This window comes from Odontesthes bonariensis, chromosome 1, assembly GCF_027942865.1.
Source record: "Odontesthes bonariensis isolate fOdoBon6 chromosome 1, fOdoBon6.hap1, whole genome shotgun sequence".
Classification (NCBI taxonomy): domain Eukaryota; kingdom Metazoa; phylum Chordata; class Actinopteri; order Atheriniformes; family Atherinopsidae; genus Odontesthes; species Odontesthes bonariensis.
The window spans coordinates 32,369,278-32,385,791 of record NC_134506.1 but is presented as its reverse complement, the minus strand read 5'-3'; the positions used below and the strand labels follow the sequence as shown (position 1 = coordinate 32,385,791).

The 16,514-nt window shown below is 39.1% G+C and overlaps 1 protein-coding gene across 1 annotated transcript; it reads left to right on the top strand.

The window, feature by feature from the left end:
• Positions 1 to 147: 147 nt before the first annotated feature.
• Positions 148 to 10,561, top strand: lpcat2 (lysophosphatidylcholine acyltransferase 2). The gene is made up of 14 exons (XM_075464636.1): positions 148 to 467; positions 837 to 979; positions 3,055 to 3,272; positions 3,705 to 3,817; positions 4,068 to 4,128; positions 4,497 to 4,555; positions 4,801 to 4,835; positions 6,350 to 6,404; positions 6,689 to 6,771; positions 7,126 to 7,251; positions 7,385 to 7,538; positions 8,261 to 8,359; positions 9,135 to 9,276; positions 9,467 to 10,561. Exons 1-14 carry the CDS (start codon positions 357 to 359, stop codon positions 9,643 to 9,645), a joined length of 1,578 nt encoding a protein of 525 aa, XP_075320751.1. The 5' UTR covers positions 148 to 356; the 3' UTR covers positions 9,646 to 10,561.
• The last annotated feature ends 5,953 nt before the right edge of the window (positions 10,562 to 16,514 follow it).

Sequence of the window (16,514 nt, the reverse complement as noted above, 5' to 3'; positions counted from 1 at the left end):
AGCAAGTGAAAAGCGCATGACCATTTAATTTAAATACGAGCAATGGTCGTGGATGAAAGAAAATTATTAGCTGCTTGGGGCTATAAACACCGAGGCCTCTGCCGTGCCGCGGCTGCAGCCACGTTGGGGGAGGAGCTTCACGCCAATCCAGTTCTGTTCTTGGTGGTCTGAATGCTCGCGCGCTCTTGTTTATGGGTGTGTGTGTGTGTGTGTGTGTGTATGTGTGTGTCCGTGAGCTGTGTTTCACAGGTCCTACGGAAGAAATGAGAACGGGCCCCCCAGTTGAGGAAGTGAGATGACAACATAACGTCGCTGTGACTGCAACATTTGCTCGTTTCTTTGCGGACAGGACAGCAATGCCGCCGCAACGAGTGTTCGCTTTGCCGAGGCAGCAATCCCTGCTGTTGCCCGCAGTCATCAACCCGTTCGTTCAAGATACCGCACTGACCAAAGCTACACTTATCAAAGTGAGTATGGTGCTCAACTTCGGTGATAAAGGGATATTTGTAAGAAATGGACAATACAGTGGTCACTTTGTTTCAGATGTGTGAGATTACACACACACACAGGTTACTGTGTAACCGGGCCTGTAATCTTCTCCAGCGGCTTTGACAATCGGCTTGCCGCACAAACACAATGAGAGCCGTTGTGGCTTTTTCTAGAGAGATGGCCAGCGATTTGGATTTCTAGAGTCGTACATTTTTCTGCCTTTTGAACGTGAGACGTTAACCAGGGTGCAGCTGACAGTGCTGTATAGGCCTACAGTTGATTGGTTTGTGTGTGTGTGTGTGTGTGTGTGTGTTGTTTTTTTTTTAAATGTCCCCTTCTCCATGCAGTGTTTCCTGTTGGGAATTTTCCTGGTCCCTCTGCGAGCCATCCTCATTGCTCTGGTCCTGATGGTGACATGGCCGGTGGCTGTCATAATAACCCTGAAGCATCCTGTGAAGGGAGCTGTGGCACCAATGACTGGCTGGAGACGGTAACTATTGACAGTGTGTCAGTTCCACTACAGCAGAGCCCCACAGAGCAGTCCACGCCACATGGGCACCAGTCTACAGACTACAACTATGGCCCTGTCCACCTCTGATAAGTCACTTTAAAAAATGATAGTAGTTTAAAAACTCTAGGATTACAAAGCATGTGTGTCGCTCACCCTTCTTGACATCAACTGCTCACATAAGTTGAGTTTGGCCCACTGCATGTTGGTCTGTCATTGGCCAGTCTATGGCAGCAGTTGCCCCAGTAACACTGTGGCGTTGCTGAAAAAGACATACTAAACATTTTTTTTTTAAATATGCTGAATTAGCATGCAGTGGCCGTGGTAAAAGCAAGGTCTGTGTTGGCTAACATTTCCAGTACACACAGGCATACTATGTATTACAAATACACCCAGTTGTTGCCCAACAGGTTCAACATTTTCATCACCAGATATTACACAAAGCTATGCAACAAAGTAGTTCTCAGCACAAACTTTGATTAAGTCTTTTAGAAAATATAAGTTCTTGAGATAATCCTCTTCTTTTTTTCCTTTTGAAACCTGATATAAGTGACATGGCGGAGACAAAATATGAGATCAGTTTGCATACCTGGACTCCATGTCTCTGTCCCAGTGCTGAACACTGACACACTTATATTTGCATAATGTCCAAAACCTAATTGACGAAGAGGAAGCTAGCTGCTCACCTTTTGCATGTAAACATACTGATCAAGAAATGCACAGTATCCAAAAAAAAAGGCATTGTGTTTAAACACTGGAGACTTTCTTTTACTAAAACAAGAAGAAGCAGAGGAAGTGTGCTTCGCTGCTTCATAAAATGGAACAAGTGGAGGCAGTGCATTCTCAGAATAATAGTTCCTGACATGGCTTGAAGAATGCAGAGCTGCATTCACTTTTGCAGAATCATGGTTAGCTAGATCTAATCTGCCCCACAAGCGTTACATTAGCTCATTTCCCCTCAGTTCTCAGAAAGGATGTAGTCAGTTGTATTTTCGGGGGCTTAAGGGGATCTTAAAACATAATTTATGCCCTTACATGAAGAAGCCCAGTTTAAAACAGTTAAAACTGATATTACCATGTTATTGGTATCAATATATGTAACAAATGGAAACTGTCTTGCAGTTGATCATGTTACATATTTAGTGCTTTGTAGCATGAATACAGTATGTAAAGGTTTCTTGGGTGATTAATATGTAATTCTAAACCTAAAACATTTACTTATAGATTTAACTCTTTGCTGCCTTTTTGAAAGTTTCAGCTTTGCATATCATAGCTGACTCATGGTTCTGTTTTGCACGTAGATCTTGTGACCACAGCTTTCTATATGACTAAGACCACGTTCGTAGGTGACGAACAAGGGAAACGCTTATCCTTTCAAGTTAATCGATTTACTGTTTTGCAGATTACAGGCTTAGATATTCTCAGGGTGGTTCAAGCTCCTTGAACCTTTAAAAGAAAAAAGAAGGTTTGAAGTTTTTCTATGAGAAAAGATCCCTCGTACTCACCTCCTGCAGATTTGTTGTTTGTGATTGTCTTACGGTATGTTGCTCTGTGCCCTCTGCATAATGCAGGAAGCCATATCTTAGCAATATAGAATTGGCCAACTGATACAAATTTAAGCTTTTTACTCTGAAACCAGCACTACATGGTATTACGCTCCCCGTCCAGTGTAGCAGGATTAAAACGGCTTTAAATATTCATGAGCTTGTAATCTCTGAACAAGCTTTAAAAGTTCCACAGCACCATTCATCATTTTGTCCCTGTGCCTCAGTCTGAACTATGATATCCTACCTTTGTTCTAGGATCTGAGGAATTGGTGAAGGTAAAACACATTGCCATTCAAGAGCTACAGAGAAGTAAACCAAATGCTGTAACTCTTCCTATTTACTAGAGCCCATTCATTCAGTCCATTAAAGAAAAATATGAAATATGCAGAAAGCATGTCTGAAATACTTTATCAAACACATTTCTGCCTTGCCTTTTTTTCTGCATTTTCAATAATCTCCATAATTCAGCGATCCATAATCTTTTTTTTTTTTTTTCTCTTTAATCTCCAGGTTGATGTGTCAAAGGGTGATGGCTGCCTTGGGTAGGGCTTACTACTTCAGCATGGGCTTCAGAGTGGTCGTGAAGGGTACGCAGGTCAGCGGCAATGAGGCCCCAATCCTGGCTGTGGCCCCCCACTCCACCTTTTTCGACGGAATCGTGTGCGTCGTAGCCGGCTTGCCCTCCACCGTCTCACGTGTGGAGAACCTGGCTACGCCCATCTTTGGCAGTAAGATGCTCTTCATTGGCGCTGTTGTTTTTAAGACAGGAAGGTTGGGGCGTATGTGCTTGAGGAAACCATGCTTGCTGTAAAAATATCCAAAATGTGCGATGTGTATGTGGGAACTTGTAAAAAAAAAAAAAACATGAGCATGAGCATGAAAACTTGTTTTTTCTGTCTTACTTTGATTGCGCAATTCATTTCACGCCTTCTATAAAAGGGGCTCGTGTGACTTATGATCCCTACATTGTACTGTAGGATACCAGCGAGTTTGATACTTTAATAACTGTCACATGAGTAAGTCACTGTCCAGTGAAAGGGCCTTACCTTATTTAAATGCAAAAAAACTATGAAAGTACATGAAGTAATTGAGGAAAAAACATGTCAAAAAACAAAATCTGTACACATGGAAATATTTTTGATGTTTTGCCCTCTCTGCAGGGTTTCTGCAGTGTCTCCAGCCAGTGCTGGTTTCCAGAAATGACCCAGACTCTCGGAAGAACACAATCCAGGAGATTGACAATAGAGCCAAGTCAGGAGGCCACTGGCCACAGGTTTGTCACATTGTACTGGCAAAAAACTGAGAAACCGCAAGTCGGAACTCAGGATGTTGGTTTGGTTCACAGTTTCTTATGTTAGTTCTGAAAGACCACACTGTATAAGTTGGGGTCTTTTAACTTTATGCCAGAAAGAGGTGTACAGTGTTGACTTACATTACTTTAAAAGTGCTCTTATGAGCCAATGCAGCCTACTTGATTAAAAAACTGATCAAACAAATGATCTAAACAACGTTTTGTTGCTCAGGTTCTGATATTTCCAGAGGGAACATGTACAAATCGCTCCTGTCTTATCACATTTAAACAAGGTAAGTTAAAAAGATATATATTGTCATATGATATAGATTTAAATAGTCTTTTGGTATTGCAGCATGGCGTGATAAACACAAATAACACCAATAAAAATAGACCCAAACAAAAAGGCAGAGGCACTGTTTCCTGTTTTATAGTTCCTTCTTCTGCTGCTTAAAGCACTCTCAGCATTTTCACCTAAAGCTAATCTGCTGGGCACAATGCTACACAACAAAAAGGCCATTTCATGGCGAACCTTTCCAAAAATTCTGAATGTGATTTTGTTTCCGCATTGGACTTGTAGCCAATTGGTTCCGAGCAAGGTGTTGGCGCAATCAAGTCCTAAAGTCTCAAAACTGAACATCTAATATTCGTTCTCTTATAGGTGCATTTATCCCAGGGGTCCCTGTGCAGCCTATGGTCATTAGATATCCCAACAAACTGGTGAGTAACTGTGACTCTATTACACCATTGCTACATCTCACCTCACAATTTAGGAGCCAATAATAGACACTACATTGTACCTGCAAATTATCACAAAATGAATGACAGGAATGAGAAAATGATAACAGTTTACTTCCATCCCAGCAAAATCAATGGATTCTCAGTCGAAGAAGTTTGGCTGCTAATGTGTATATCTTCCCATTTTAATGGAACTTTATTCATTTCAATTTTTTTATGTCTTTTAGGATACAGTGACATGGACTTGGCAAGGTTTCAGCTCGTGAGTTGCGACTCTTACTACAGCATAGTATGCATGTTCCATCAAAGCAGTGTTCCATCAAACGTCTGGCACGTTTCATTAGACAGTGAACACTAATTAATACAGTGGCTTACAAAATGATTCACCCCGCTTGGTGTTTTTCCTTTTTTTTTTTTTTTTTTTTTTAAGCGGTTTGTTGTGCTGCAATATTCTTTTCCATTTGCCGATCATAGATTAAATGGTGGTCCATGGGATCGTCAAAGTTTTGAATCTTATTTTAAAAGCCAACCCTCATTTTTAGCTCTCCACAACTTTGTCCCTGACAGGTTTCGGAGAGTTCTCTCATCGTCATGGTGTTGTTTGCTTGATGGTGCCTCGTGGTTAGTGTTGTTGCAGACTTTGGGGCCTTTTAGATAAAGTCTATACGTAATGAGAAGATGTGACACTGATGTGGACACAGATGGACCTTATTCGACGAAATTAGTGACTTCTGAAGGTAACTGATAGGCACCAAATCTTTTTTTTTACCATTCAAATGACAGGAAAACACCAAAGGGGATGAATGCTTTTTAAGTCGGATATATATTTTTTCAGTATAAATATACAGTATGTATGTATGTGTGTGTATGTATATATATATATATATATATATATATATATATATATATATATATATATATAAATATGTTAGGGCTGTCAATCGATTTAAATATTTAATCGCGATTAATCCATAGATTGTCCATAGTTAACTCGTGATTGATCACAAAATATATGTTTTAATGTAGGTGATAATAATAGATATTTTTTAAGACTCTCATCAACATGGTAACAGACAAATATACGTTCTTTATGAGAATGAATTTTATATTTACATTAACCCAAAACAAATTGTCCTGATGAATACTGTCCAGAACATTCTTCATCCGACAAGCAACAACAAACGGCATATTGACCTGAAAGTAACATTCTTTCCCATGTGTAACATTCACACTTTAAGAACATACTTTCACACGTTCTAACTGTGTCTAACCTTGCCATAGGTGTCTCCGTTGCAAACTACTAAGCGAGGTGCGACTTTGGTGAGAGGGAGTGGGGCTCTGCATCAGGCGTGTGTTTTCCTAGCAGCGAGTGATATTTAAGACTCAACGTACTCCGGTGATAACTCGGTTCACACTGACAGCAACGGCAGAGACAACCATCTGGCAGGGTTTTTTGAAGATGAACTTGCCATGCAAAACACCTTTTTCTTTCTCCAACTTAGCTTGCCAATCCACAAGATTAGGCCTAATCCCTTCCTGATTTGTCAAATTACAGAGCGGGCCAACGGGCATATTTGTAGAACATGCCCAAAATAATGTTGTGTCAAAAAAGAATTGACGTTGTGCCGTTAACAGTAATTTTCATTAACTTGCTATTAACGCGTTCATTTTGACAGCCCTAATATATTGTATAGCTTTCTCTCGATATATCTATATAGAAATATAGATAGATATATATGTATATACGAAGAACTACCATGCTTGTATTATTTGTAGGATGACCCTGCTGCTTCTAACACTGTGCCAGCTCTACACCACCGTCGAGATAGAGGTAAAAAAAAAATGGTTTTACTTTTACTGAGTGTATCTTAATATGAGGTTGTAGAAAGACTTATAGTGCTTTCAGATATTACTCATAGTTTGCAACATTGACATAAAGAAACCATTTTATTAGAAGAAATGACCATTCTCTGCTCTTGGCTTATGCTGTGTTTAATAGCACCGTATCAACCTGCAGCAGAGATGTGTATTCTGGCTTTCATGCAGAAGTGTAGGACTCTACTTTCTGCTTGACCTTCCTTGTGACCTTTCTACTCTGTTTGTTCTGTTTTCCAGTTCCTGCCACCGCACATCCCTACAGAAGAGGAGAAGAAAAGCCCCACTCTGTTTGCCAGCAGAGTGAGACAAACTATGGCCCAGTGAGTGTTCATTGGTCTTATGCCTGTTATGCCTTGTGGAAAGCACTTTGTGTTGTTGAATGGCGCTATACAAAACACTTTCCTTGCTTTGAATTGCACATTCCTCTGTGTGTCCCTTGAGTGCACAGCAGAACAAAGTTCCATAGAAAAGTGAGAGTATATATTTCTACAAGTAATAAATAAAGTGGAAAACATGTCTAATGTGCATAGGTTGATGAAAAACACATTTGTGTTTGTTGAGTTTGGCTTCTGTATTTCTCAGATCTCCCAAATCCTCGAACAGCTTTGTCGCCTGCTCCCTCCTACACCTCACAAGCATTTCAGCTGACCCCTAATTAGACTGTCTGCTTTCAGAGCTTTGGGAGTTCCAGTGACAGACCACACATATGAAGACTGTCGCCTGATGATCTCAGCTGGCGACCTGACACTTCCAATGGAGGCTGGTCTGGTTGAGTTCACCAAAATTAGCCGCAAACTTAAGTAAGAACATCTCATTAAGGTACACTTTAGGCATTTGGAGGCTCGGAAGTTATCATCTACAAATTATCAAATGAAAATAGAATATTTCATTAATATTAATAATAATGGTTCCTATTGTGCCCTTTTCACTTAGTCTGAAATGGGACAATGTGAGGAAGGAGCTTGAGAGTTTCGCAGCCATGGCCAGCGCCTGTAAGGGAGGCCGTATAACCATCGACAAGTTTGCCGGTTTCCTGAAGCTGCCTGTCAACCCACTTCTCGAGGAGCTGTTTGCGCTGTTTGACAGGGTGAGGACGTGTATTAAATATTTGGTTCCCTCATGCTTTTTATACAACCAACATAACCCAGGCCAATGATTAACAGCAGTTTGAATGATTAATGAGATACTGAAGTTCCTTTTGTTGACAAACTGCAATGGGTTTCATTGAGTCTTAAATTAGTAGAAAAACAGTTCATATAGCAGTTCACAATATACGGTTGAACAATGCCGATAACAATTAATCTACACTATAGTAGGATAGGGTCACTGCATATCAGTGAACCACATGAACCAGTGTAAGTAAAATTTAGAGGGTGGCGATGGTGTGGGTTCAGGATTTATGCAACCTGAAAGAGGAAATTATGAGAGGAATTTATGATGAAAGCTGTTTTTACTCCTTCCCCGATAATGCTGCCAAAGGTATGGGTAAGAATGGAAAGTTTCTAAGAGGAAAAGAAAACCAAACAATTTCTGAAATCCAGTTAACTGTGTAAAATGATGATTTGTTCCCAAAATGCATTGCTCACAATTTTGCCATACCAGAGAATCGCTTTTCTTAGAAATCTTTCGTTAATGATCTTTTGTAGAATATCATCTGTATGAAGCAGTCAGTGTAGTTCAAACTAGAAAAAAGACTAATCTAGTCGTCTTTATGAGCAGATTTGATGATTTTTGGATTCCAGACAGAAAGGATAAATTATAAAGCACTACCCATCATAACACTCAGTATTGTCTCTTTGACTTTTCTAGGATGGAGATGGGACCATTGACTTCAGGGAGTACGTGATCGGTGTGACCATCTTGTGTCGACCAGCTAACACCGAAGATGTGCTACGAATGGCGTTCCAGGTAGGATGGGAAGAAATTATGACACTTGTATTTTTGCTAGAGACAGAATGATATACGGGTCTGTACTGTGGTAAACAATGTAGAACACTGCACAGGAAATCTGTTGGTATCCAACAAATGGTACCTTTTATGTGCTCACCCAAGCCCAAAGCTAGTACTTGGTGGGACTTGTTTTGCGTATAGCTTGGTAAGGCATGTATGCCACACTTACTCTCTTACATCCATCATGGTTGTTCTATTGCATTATACATTTCCTGCTGATGTAAGTAATGCACTGGGGTTTATTGCTTTATTGTTAAAGGTAAAGAGTACATTTCTGAGATATTTAGACAGATTGTATATATACTAGAATATTTACATTTATACTGAATATGAAAAGTAAAAGTTAAAATGATTATAAGAAACAAACTGAAAGCAAAAAGATGAAGCTCCCAGCTCCATTTTTCCTCTCTGTGCACTGCAGTCAGTAGCAGAACTGCTGCAGGAAGAACAGAGGCAGCATTCAGAGAGGCATGGACAATGTCAAGTTAAGAGAGTGTGTCTGTCGTGCAAAGCGTGGAGTCGTTTTTGCTGGACATCGGATTAGACTGTTGAATAAACAGCAACTGAACGCTTATTTTTGTCAAAGACTTATGCACTGTATTTTCTGTTTTTCTCACCACATGTCCCAGTTTTTTATGTGTTGTTTTTTCATTTTTCCAATGTTTTTTCCTGAGCCTGCAAACATTTAAAAGACACTATATAAATTTTGGACTTGTTGTCCTCCCTCTTGCAGCTGTTTGACACAGATGAAGATGAGAAAATCACCCACGATGAATTTACTGCTCTGCTGCGCTCTGCTTTGGGTGTGTCAGATTTAAACATGGCCAAACTCTTCAAGGAGATTGATGCCGATGGCTCTGGTTTTATCACCTTCAGTAAGTGGATTCTCCTTTGGGACAAAGCTATATTTATGTCTTTAAATCTTCTATAATTCCACCTGGGTGTTATACTGAAGTGGGAATATGTGCACTAAATAAATTACTTATATACCCTTCAGCCACACTAGATCCTGATTTAAAAAAAAAAATTCTCTTCTTCATCTTCCCCATGCTTGTGACTCCCCAGATGAATTCCAAGCTTTCGCCACAACCCACCCAGAGTATGCCAAACTCTTTACCACCTACCTGGAGCTTCAGAGATACCAAGCTATCCGAGAAGCAAAACCGGGTGATCTGGAATTGACCGGCAACACCAGTTCAGAGGAAAAAAATGAAGACAGCACATCTGACAAAAAAGATGACTGAGACTGAAACAGATTGTGAACTTGGCTTGGCTGCCCTGATAGGACAAATGCAAGGCTGTCATTTTTATGTAGTCAAATTCATATCAAGTTTTTTTTCTGTGTGGCTTCTGTTTTTGATAATCGTGCCTTCCTGAGATTTTAAATGAGAATTTCCCTAGATTGTTGCATAAGGAATAAGACAGGATAAGATTAAATGTTTTATATTTGTGTTTTTATTAACCATCTACTCCATGCAAAGTTTCAATCTAACCTGAGAGACTGTGTTTCGTTGCTATACTTGAATATTTTCTCAAGTCAACACCACATTTTTGACAGTTATGATCTCACCCACTCTTGCTATGAGATGAACACACCCTAAATCACTTTTATACTTGGTAGATTGTCTTTAACTGAGAGGAAACATTGCCAAACCAACATGTTTTTAAAAATAAGTGAAGAGTTCACGTGCTTTTGTGTTGCAGTATAATTAGTGTTTCCTTTGGTAAGAGCTTCACAGTCTGGTAAGCCAGAGATGTATCCTCTATTAAAGCTATGTTTATAAAGAGCATAGATGCTGTGCATTACATTTTTTTTCCAGCACTCAGGGACACAAACCTTGTAAGACGGCTTTGTAATTAGCCAGAGGTTTGCTTTGCATGTCTATCTATTTGCATTTCTACTGAAGACTGTTGTTGCTGAGACAGCAGCGTGTCTGTGCAGTTTTAGGTTTACTTAAGCAAATCAACCATTGAAAATAGGGCAATTTGTGAGCAAAAAGGCAACAGTGCATCTTCACAGCAGCATATTCCAGCGGGGTATACTTTGAGATTAACAAGAAGCATTGTTATTTATTTAGCAGGGTGTATTGCAATTATGTGGGTTTCCCTTTTTTTTTGTTAACACTGCAAATTTTACTTTTTAAAATAAAACCAGAATGCAACACCATTCCCTTGTTCGTGTGTGTGATTTTTATTTTTTTTTAATATTCATCACTTAGGAAACTAACTTTCTCAGACTCAGTTTTTTTTTTTTTTATAAGACCCAATTGCAATGGGGAGAACACAGCTTCACTGCCGCATCTCTAAGACCACCACAAGGTGCCAGCAGTTACCTGTTACAATTCCAGTGTATGTGTTATATGTGTGCATCAGTTTTAATATTTTCTGTCATACGTGCAGTACTTTTGACATTGTGAGTTCAGGCATCAATCTTTAAGCTAATGAGCGTGCAGTAGTTTGTGTGTGATATTTAACCTGTTTTCAACGATGAGGCATACTCTAACTGAATGCCACAGACGTACTGCATCACAGGCATTCTGTGTGAATGGAGATTCATTTTGTTTCAGTGTGAATCAAAACATTTCAAATACCTCAAACTCTGGCATTAATTGTGCAAAGAAAACAATCAAGTTTCAGCAAACGCTGTGTGCAGTCATGGATACGGACAGATATTAAAACCGAGGGGTTGAGAGATGACCTGAAGGATTTCTGTTATCGTTTTTTATATTTCAGCATCAGCAAAAAAATAACAGAAACCTTAATCTTATACATAAATAGTTCAAGAAATCATATATTTTTCAAAGCACAGTTGATCTTAGGAATATCGTTAAGAAAATAATTGTATTATCATGATTTATGTGGTGTAAGTTTGTGCGTTGTTCCATTTCTTCATCTGGCTTCTCTATCACCCCATGTGTTATCACTATGAGATGTGTCATGGTGGACATTTACTGGATCTCAGCGCTAAAGAAACATTTTATCAGTAAAAGAACAAATCTGTGGGCATTCAAGACGTGGGTATTGATATATTGTATCTATTTTGTTAACCATTTTCTTTTATAATATGTGCAAAAAGTTCTCAGATGAAGGATTTGAGTATCTCAGTTTACACAAAATGCGCAGTTTCATTTAAAAGCTCCCTCTTCGTGTGGAAATTGTTCAGATATCTCCTTATCAATCCAAACATTGCTTATTTTTGCTGAGATTATGAGTTGATATTAATCTACCATTTGTTCCTCCTCAATTGCTTTAAGAAGTGGGGATCGTGCTAGTATAAGTTGTTCTCAAAACATCTTGACAGCACTCACACTTGCACAGAAACGCATGTTGTTGCACAGTCTTGCTACATATGCACCACACACAGGAGGCTGAAATGAAGGATGGAGCGAGGATCTCCTCATTAAAAGCCTGGTGTTCGACAAACTGTGATTACCAGCTGTGATTTCCACGTTCAATTTGTTTTAACCTTTTCAAACGTACAGAGGGCTCATTTCATTTTGATCAAAATTGATGAGATGGCATAGAATCAATTAAATCACATTGTTGCCGTGCTTACAACAGTTTGACTCCTTCCCTACCCACAGTGTTTGCTCTTCTCTCTCAGCCCTGTGCTCCTCCATCCTCCCGCTTTCCCCTGTTTTTATATTGCTGTATCCATTTCAGCCCTGCCTGGAGGGTGATCCTGTCGCAGTAGATTGTGGGAGATATGTGTTGGTAATTTGATTTGGTCTCCTCAGGACCTGAGTGAATGAGGAGCCTCTGTTTGCGAACACAAGCCGGACACAGGCCTCATACAGATGGGGGACTCATCGTGTCAGACTGGAAGAAAAGGTCAGAATCAACAGGCCTCATTGTTAAACTGATGTGGCACAACTACATGCGTCAGTTTAAACAGATAGCTCACCTTTTTCAGGGAGAGCAAGGACAGGAGTCATTGTTGAGTGTCACTTTCTACAGTGCTGAATGGATTGACTGTCAATATCTAAGGTAAATAAAGGAAATGAGAATAGTTTGGACAAAATGTACCAACTGTACAGAATTATTTTTTTGGAAGGGTCGTCCTTCAGATCTCTACAGTATATGCAGACTGAACCAATTCAAGTCTGACCTGTATGACTGCAAATATACAACACAACCAGCTGATTCACCATCGGTGTCAACAGATCTTCTTTAAAATAGAAGTGAGAGTTGATTGGGTATCATTAGGGCAAGGATGTTTTAAGAATTTTACATAAGAGGAAAAAAAAATCTAAATTGTTCTTGCCTTACCTTCCTATAGAATGGACTTTCCTGCCTATAACAACAGGATACCTGGGCGTGTACATACACTCATTTGACCCAGCCTTCGTACTGCATGACGAACATGGATATGGAGTTTCAAAAGGTCAGCGCAATGTGCACAAACATTAGCTAACAAGTTGGAAAAGGGCAGAACTTTGCTGGACAGGACATCTGAGCAAGATCCATTGGTGTTAATGCTGGAAATAACAAATAAATATTCATGTGTGGTCAAATGTATTTCCTTCCATACCTCACGTCTGAAACAAAGCCTTGAAAAGGTAATGTATCAGGCTATCAGTTTCGATTCAAACCAGAATGTTTTGTTCCTCATTGCAGTGTAAGCTATGCCATGGAAGCACAGTACAGGTCTTTTACATTATTTTGTACACTGTTTAAAATAATATAATGAGTATAGACATGTTTTAGGATGTCAGCGTATTTCCAACAATGCTTGGCAGCATGACATACCTTTTTTAAAGATGAATTCCAATGTTTGGTCTTCTCTCAGAGCAAATTATCCATCTACTCTTAGCTGAAAATGCTTTTATTCTGATGGACGTTTGTTTTATGTATTCTGACATGGTGTGGTTTTTATACATTTGTGCTGTGATCCAAGCACTCACATGCATACATCTTCACACACCATTGATTCCTGCTAGCTTGAGCCTGGCAGCCTGTCTCCTTCAGCTCTTCAGGGAGTTCCTCCAAACCTCATTGTTAGGTTTCCTCACTGCAACAGATGACACCTTGTTGATTTCTCTCCCATTATTCTCTCAGGAAAATGATTGTTCCCTATTTCCCATGTGATGGTTTATAGGAACGGCAAAGGTCCTGGTGAGGGCAAAGTTTGAGATTCTGTATGAAAAATGAGTTGTTCAACGGTGTTATCTGTACCAGTATCTGCAGCCCAGGTTTGTTTTCTTGCTCAATGTTTAGGGTGTTTCACATCTCTTTATTTGACTCCTTTCCAGATGTTTTTTTAGGCTGACAGGCAACAACTTTTCCTGTGTAATATTTGAGGATGGGTCAACCCAAGGTTGTTGAAAGATAATTATCTTTTAATCACCTACTAAGGTGTGGAAGTGTTTTTAGTTTCCAAGCAAACTCAAACCAACCCTATGCACCCCAGGGGACAGGGGAAAAAAACGTGTTTCATCATTGTACCCAATGTTTCTCTCATCACTTCTAAGAATGATGCGGGAAAATTATGATGTGTTACAGTGTTTATGGCTGCTCAAAACTGTCTTATGCAACACTTTCAGAACAGAAAAGTATAAACTGAGTGGAAATTCAAACGGGTCTCTAATAGTGAACGTTTCTTTTTGTAAGATGTGTTAATCAGCCAAGAACGTTTTTTTTTTTTTTGTAAGATGTGCTAATCAGCAAAGGACGTTTTTTTCTTCCCACTTCAAACAGCAGCCTTGCTAATCCTCATGCAGTCAGGCCTAGCTTTCTGTGCCCCTTAATTAGTTCCCACTATTCACCCTCCACTCATATATTCCCCCTGTTGTATTGTGAAAGGGTAGGAACTCCCTAAAGATCAAACTAATCAAAGGAGACCATCCCTGGTTATCATTCCAAACAAAAACCATTTGAGGACATTTGCTTTAGAATGTTAGAGCTGTCCAAGGCAAAGAAGCTGACATTACTTCCCTACATACGTAAACATTACCCAACATTTCCCAGATGGGCTGTATACTAAGAATTGGGTTTCTCAGTCATCAGACAGCTCACATTGTTGTTTTTCCTCACCATATATGTACATCACACAGGAAAAAGGATCTAACATTGCTGAGATACATAATTCTCTGCAGATACGAGAGAGCCCAGAGGGACAGGCTTAATGACACAGCAAATTTAAGGAGGCCTGGAGAGATTTAAACCAGAGAGACTTAATGGGGTGCACAACAAAACAAACCCCACTCAATGTTAATACCATGATCTAACTGCCATGGAGTTTTGACCTGCCACTTAAAGTCTGAGAAATGTGAAAATAATAAAGACCACAACTCAATTTGTTTTATATTTAAGGACAAAGTTCCTTGTTGTCAAAGTGTAATTCTTTCCATCAGGTATCAGTGAGTGTATTCTAAATCCTTCATGGTGCATGTTTGCGTTATGGCTGGTGGCGAAAAGACGATCCAAATGCAGACGCGGATGCAGACAGGAAGTTGAAGGAACTAGATCAGATTTATTTAAGAACTGTAACAAAAAGCTTGGCTGAGACAGAACACTAAAAAAATATTAAACTGACAAAACAAAAATAGAAGAAAACACAAACCTGACTTCTGACAAAGAACATGGGAAAGACTGCATGGACACGAGATGATAAAGTCTGGCAAGGACTGACAGAAACAAGGGAGGCTAAATACTGTGGAGGAACTGATGAGTGAATGATTGCAGCTGAGACAGATTGAACACAGGTGAGTGAGTGAGTGAGTGAGTGAGTGAGTGAGTGAGTGAGTGAGTGGAGCAAACAACCTGAACAGGGAATCTGAGGATGACTACTGTAGGAAAGTTGGAACAAGAACAAAACAGAACTGAGGTGAGACAAGACTAATTGACTCAAAGTAAAACTAACAAAGACAAAACATGAGAGTAACTATTACAAACAACTAAAGGCTAGACTAATACAAACCAAGGAAAACCTGATAACAAACCAATAACTCAAGAACAAAAAACAGAATGAAAACAACAAACAAAAAAATAATCAAACCACGAAAAAGACCAGAAAACCAAAGAGCAAGAAAATAAAAACACAAATAACCATGGATCATGACAGTTTGTGCAAAAAGACGGAAAGGAACATAACCGTTGCTGTGATATGCTTGGTTTAAATTCACAGGGGTTATACTGTGGCTGCTGAGAGGCTGCGTCATCTTACATTAGATTATTTTTCGAGAGATCAGACCTTACAAGAAATATAAAAAGGAGGGTCTCAAGAACCAGAGTAAGGGTGATCACCGGAAAAAAGATGAAGGATGGTATCACATTGCCTTGAGCAGTATTTCCCATGGATACAGCAATGAGTCTACTTCTTTTTTGTTAAGGTTTTAATGTCCGTGATTCACCTGTAGTATGAACATCAAAGATCATCTGAGGACATTTTCATAAAAAAAATTTTATTACTTATGTCTTCAAATGTAAAGAAACTCACTTGTTAAACAGTAAAAAAAAATCAAGCATCTATTTTGAAACAATCAACATAAAACATATCATACATTTTGGCCAGAGATATTGAAATGTGTCTCACAATGCAAAATAGTGTGGGACAATAACACTGATTCAGGAGAAAACAACAGTAATAACACATGGTCCTTTATTGTTACCTGGTCTGTGGCTTTACCTTCACTGCAGTTATTCAATCTCCACAAACAAAATGCCCAAAAGTAGCCCTATTAGGGCTTTATAAAACAAGCATTGGAGAGCAAAGAGGACATTCATTGACTTTAATGGGATGAACTGATCAACCATATCTAATAGAAATCATTGCCTCTGGCAAAAGCTGCTGTAGAATTGAATTACACATGGAACACAAAGCTTTTACGGCTTCTTAGAAAACTGTAATTCAATCTGTTTAGCGCAGAGAAGAAACAGATAAGTTCAAATTAAAACATTAAAAAAAAGTTTTGTTGTAAATTCAAGTTTTACAGGAACTTGAAGGTAAGGTGATGTTATACCTCTGTTAACATCCCTTATGTTACTTCAAAGTACCAATACATACCAATACAGAAATAGGACTTTTGTTTTTACCCTCATGGAAAACATCACATAAAAAAACACTCTTTATGATTTTTTTTTTCATAGTAAACATTTGAGTTGTCATATGATC

Excerpts from the sequence above, each read along its gene's own strand:
- lpcat2 (XM_075464636.1), top strand. The coding sequence starts at position 357 with ATGCCGCCGCAACGAGTGTTCGCTTTGCCGAGGCAGCAATCCCTGCTG. Across the intron at positions 3,273-3,704 it reads GGCTACGCCCATCTTTGGCA|GGTTTCTGCAGTGTCTCCAG; the intron begins GTAAGATGCTCT and ends CCCTCTCTGCAG. Across the intron at positions 4,129-4,496 it reads TCTTATCACATTTAAACAAG|GTGCATTTATCCCAGGGGTC; the intron begins GTAAGTTAAAAA and ends GTTCTCTTATAG.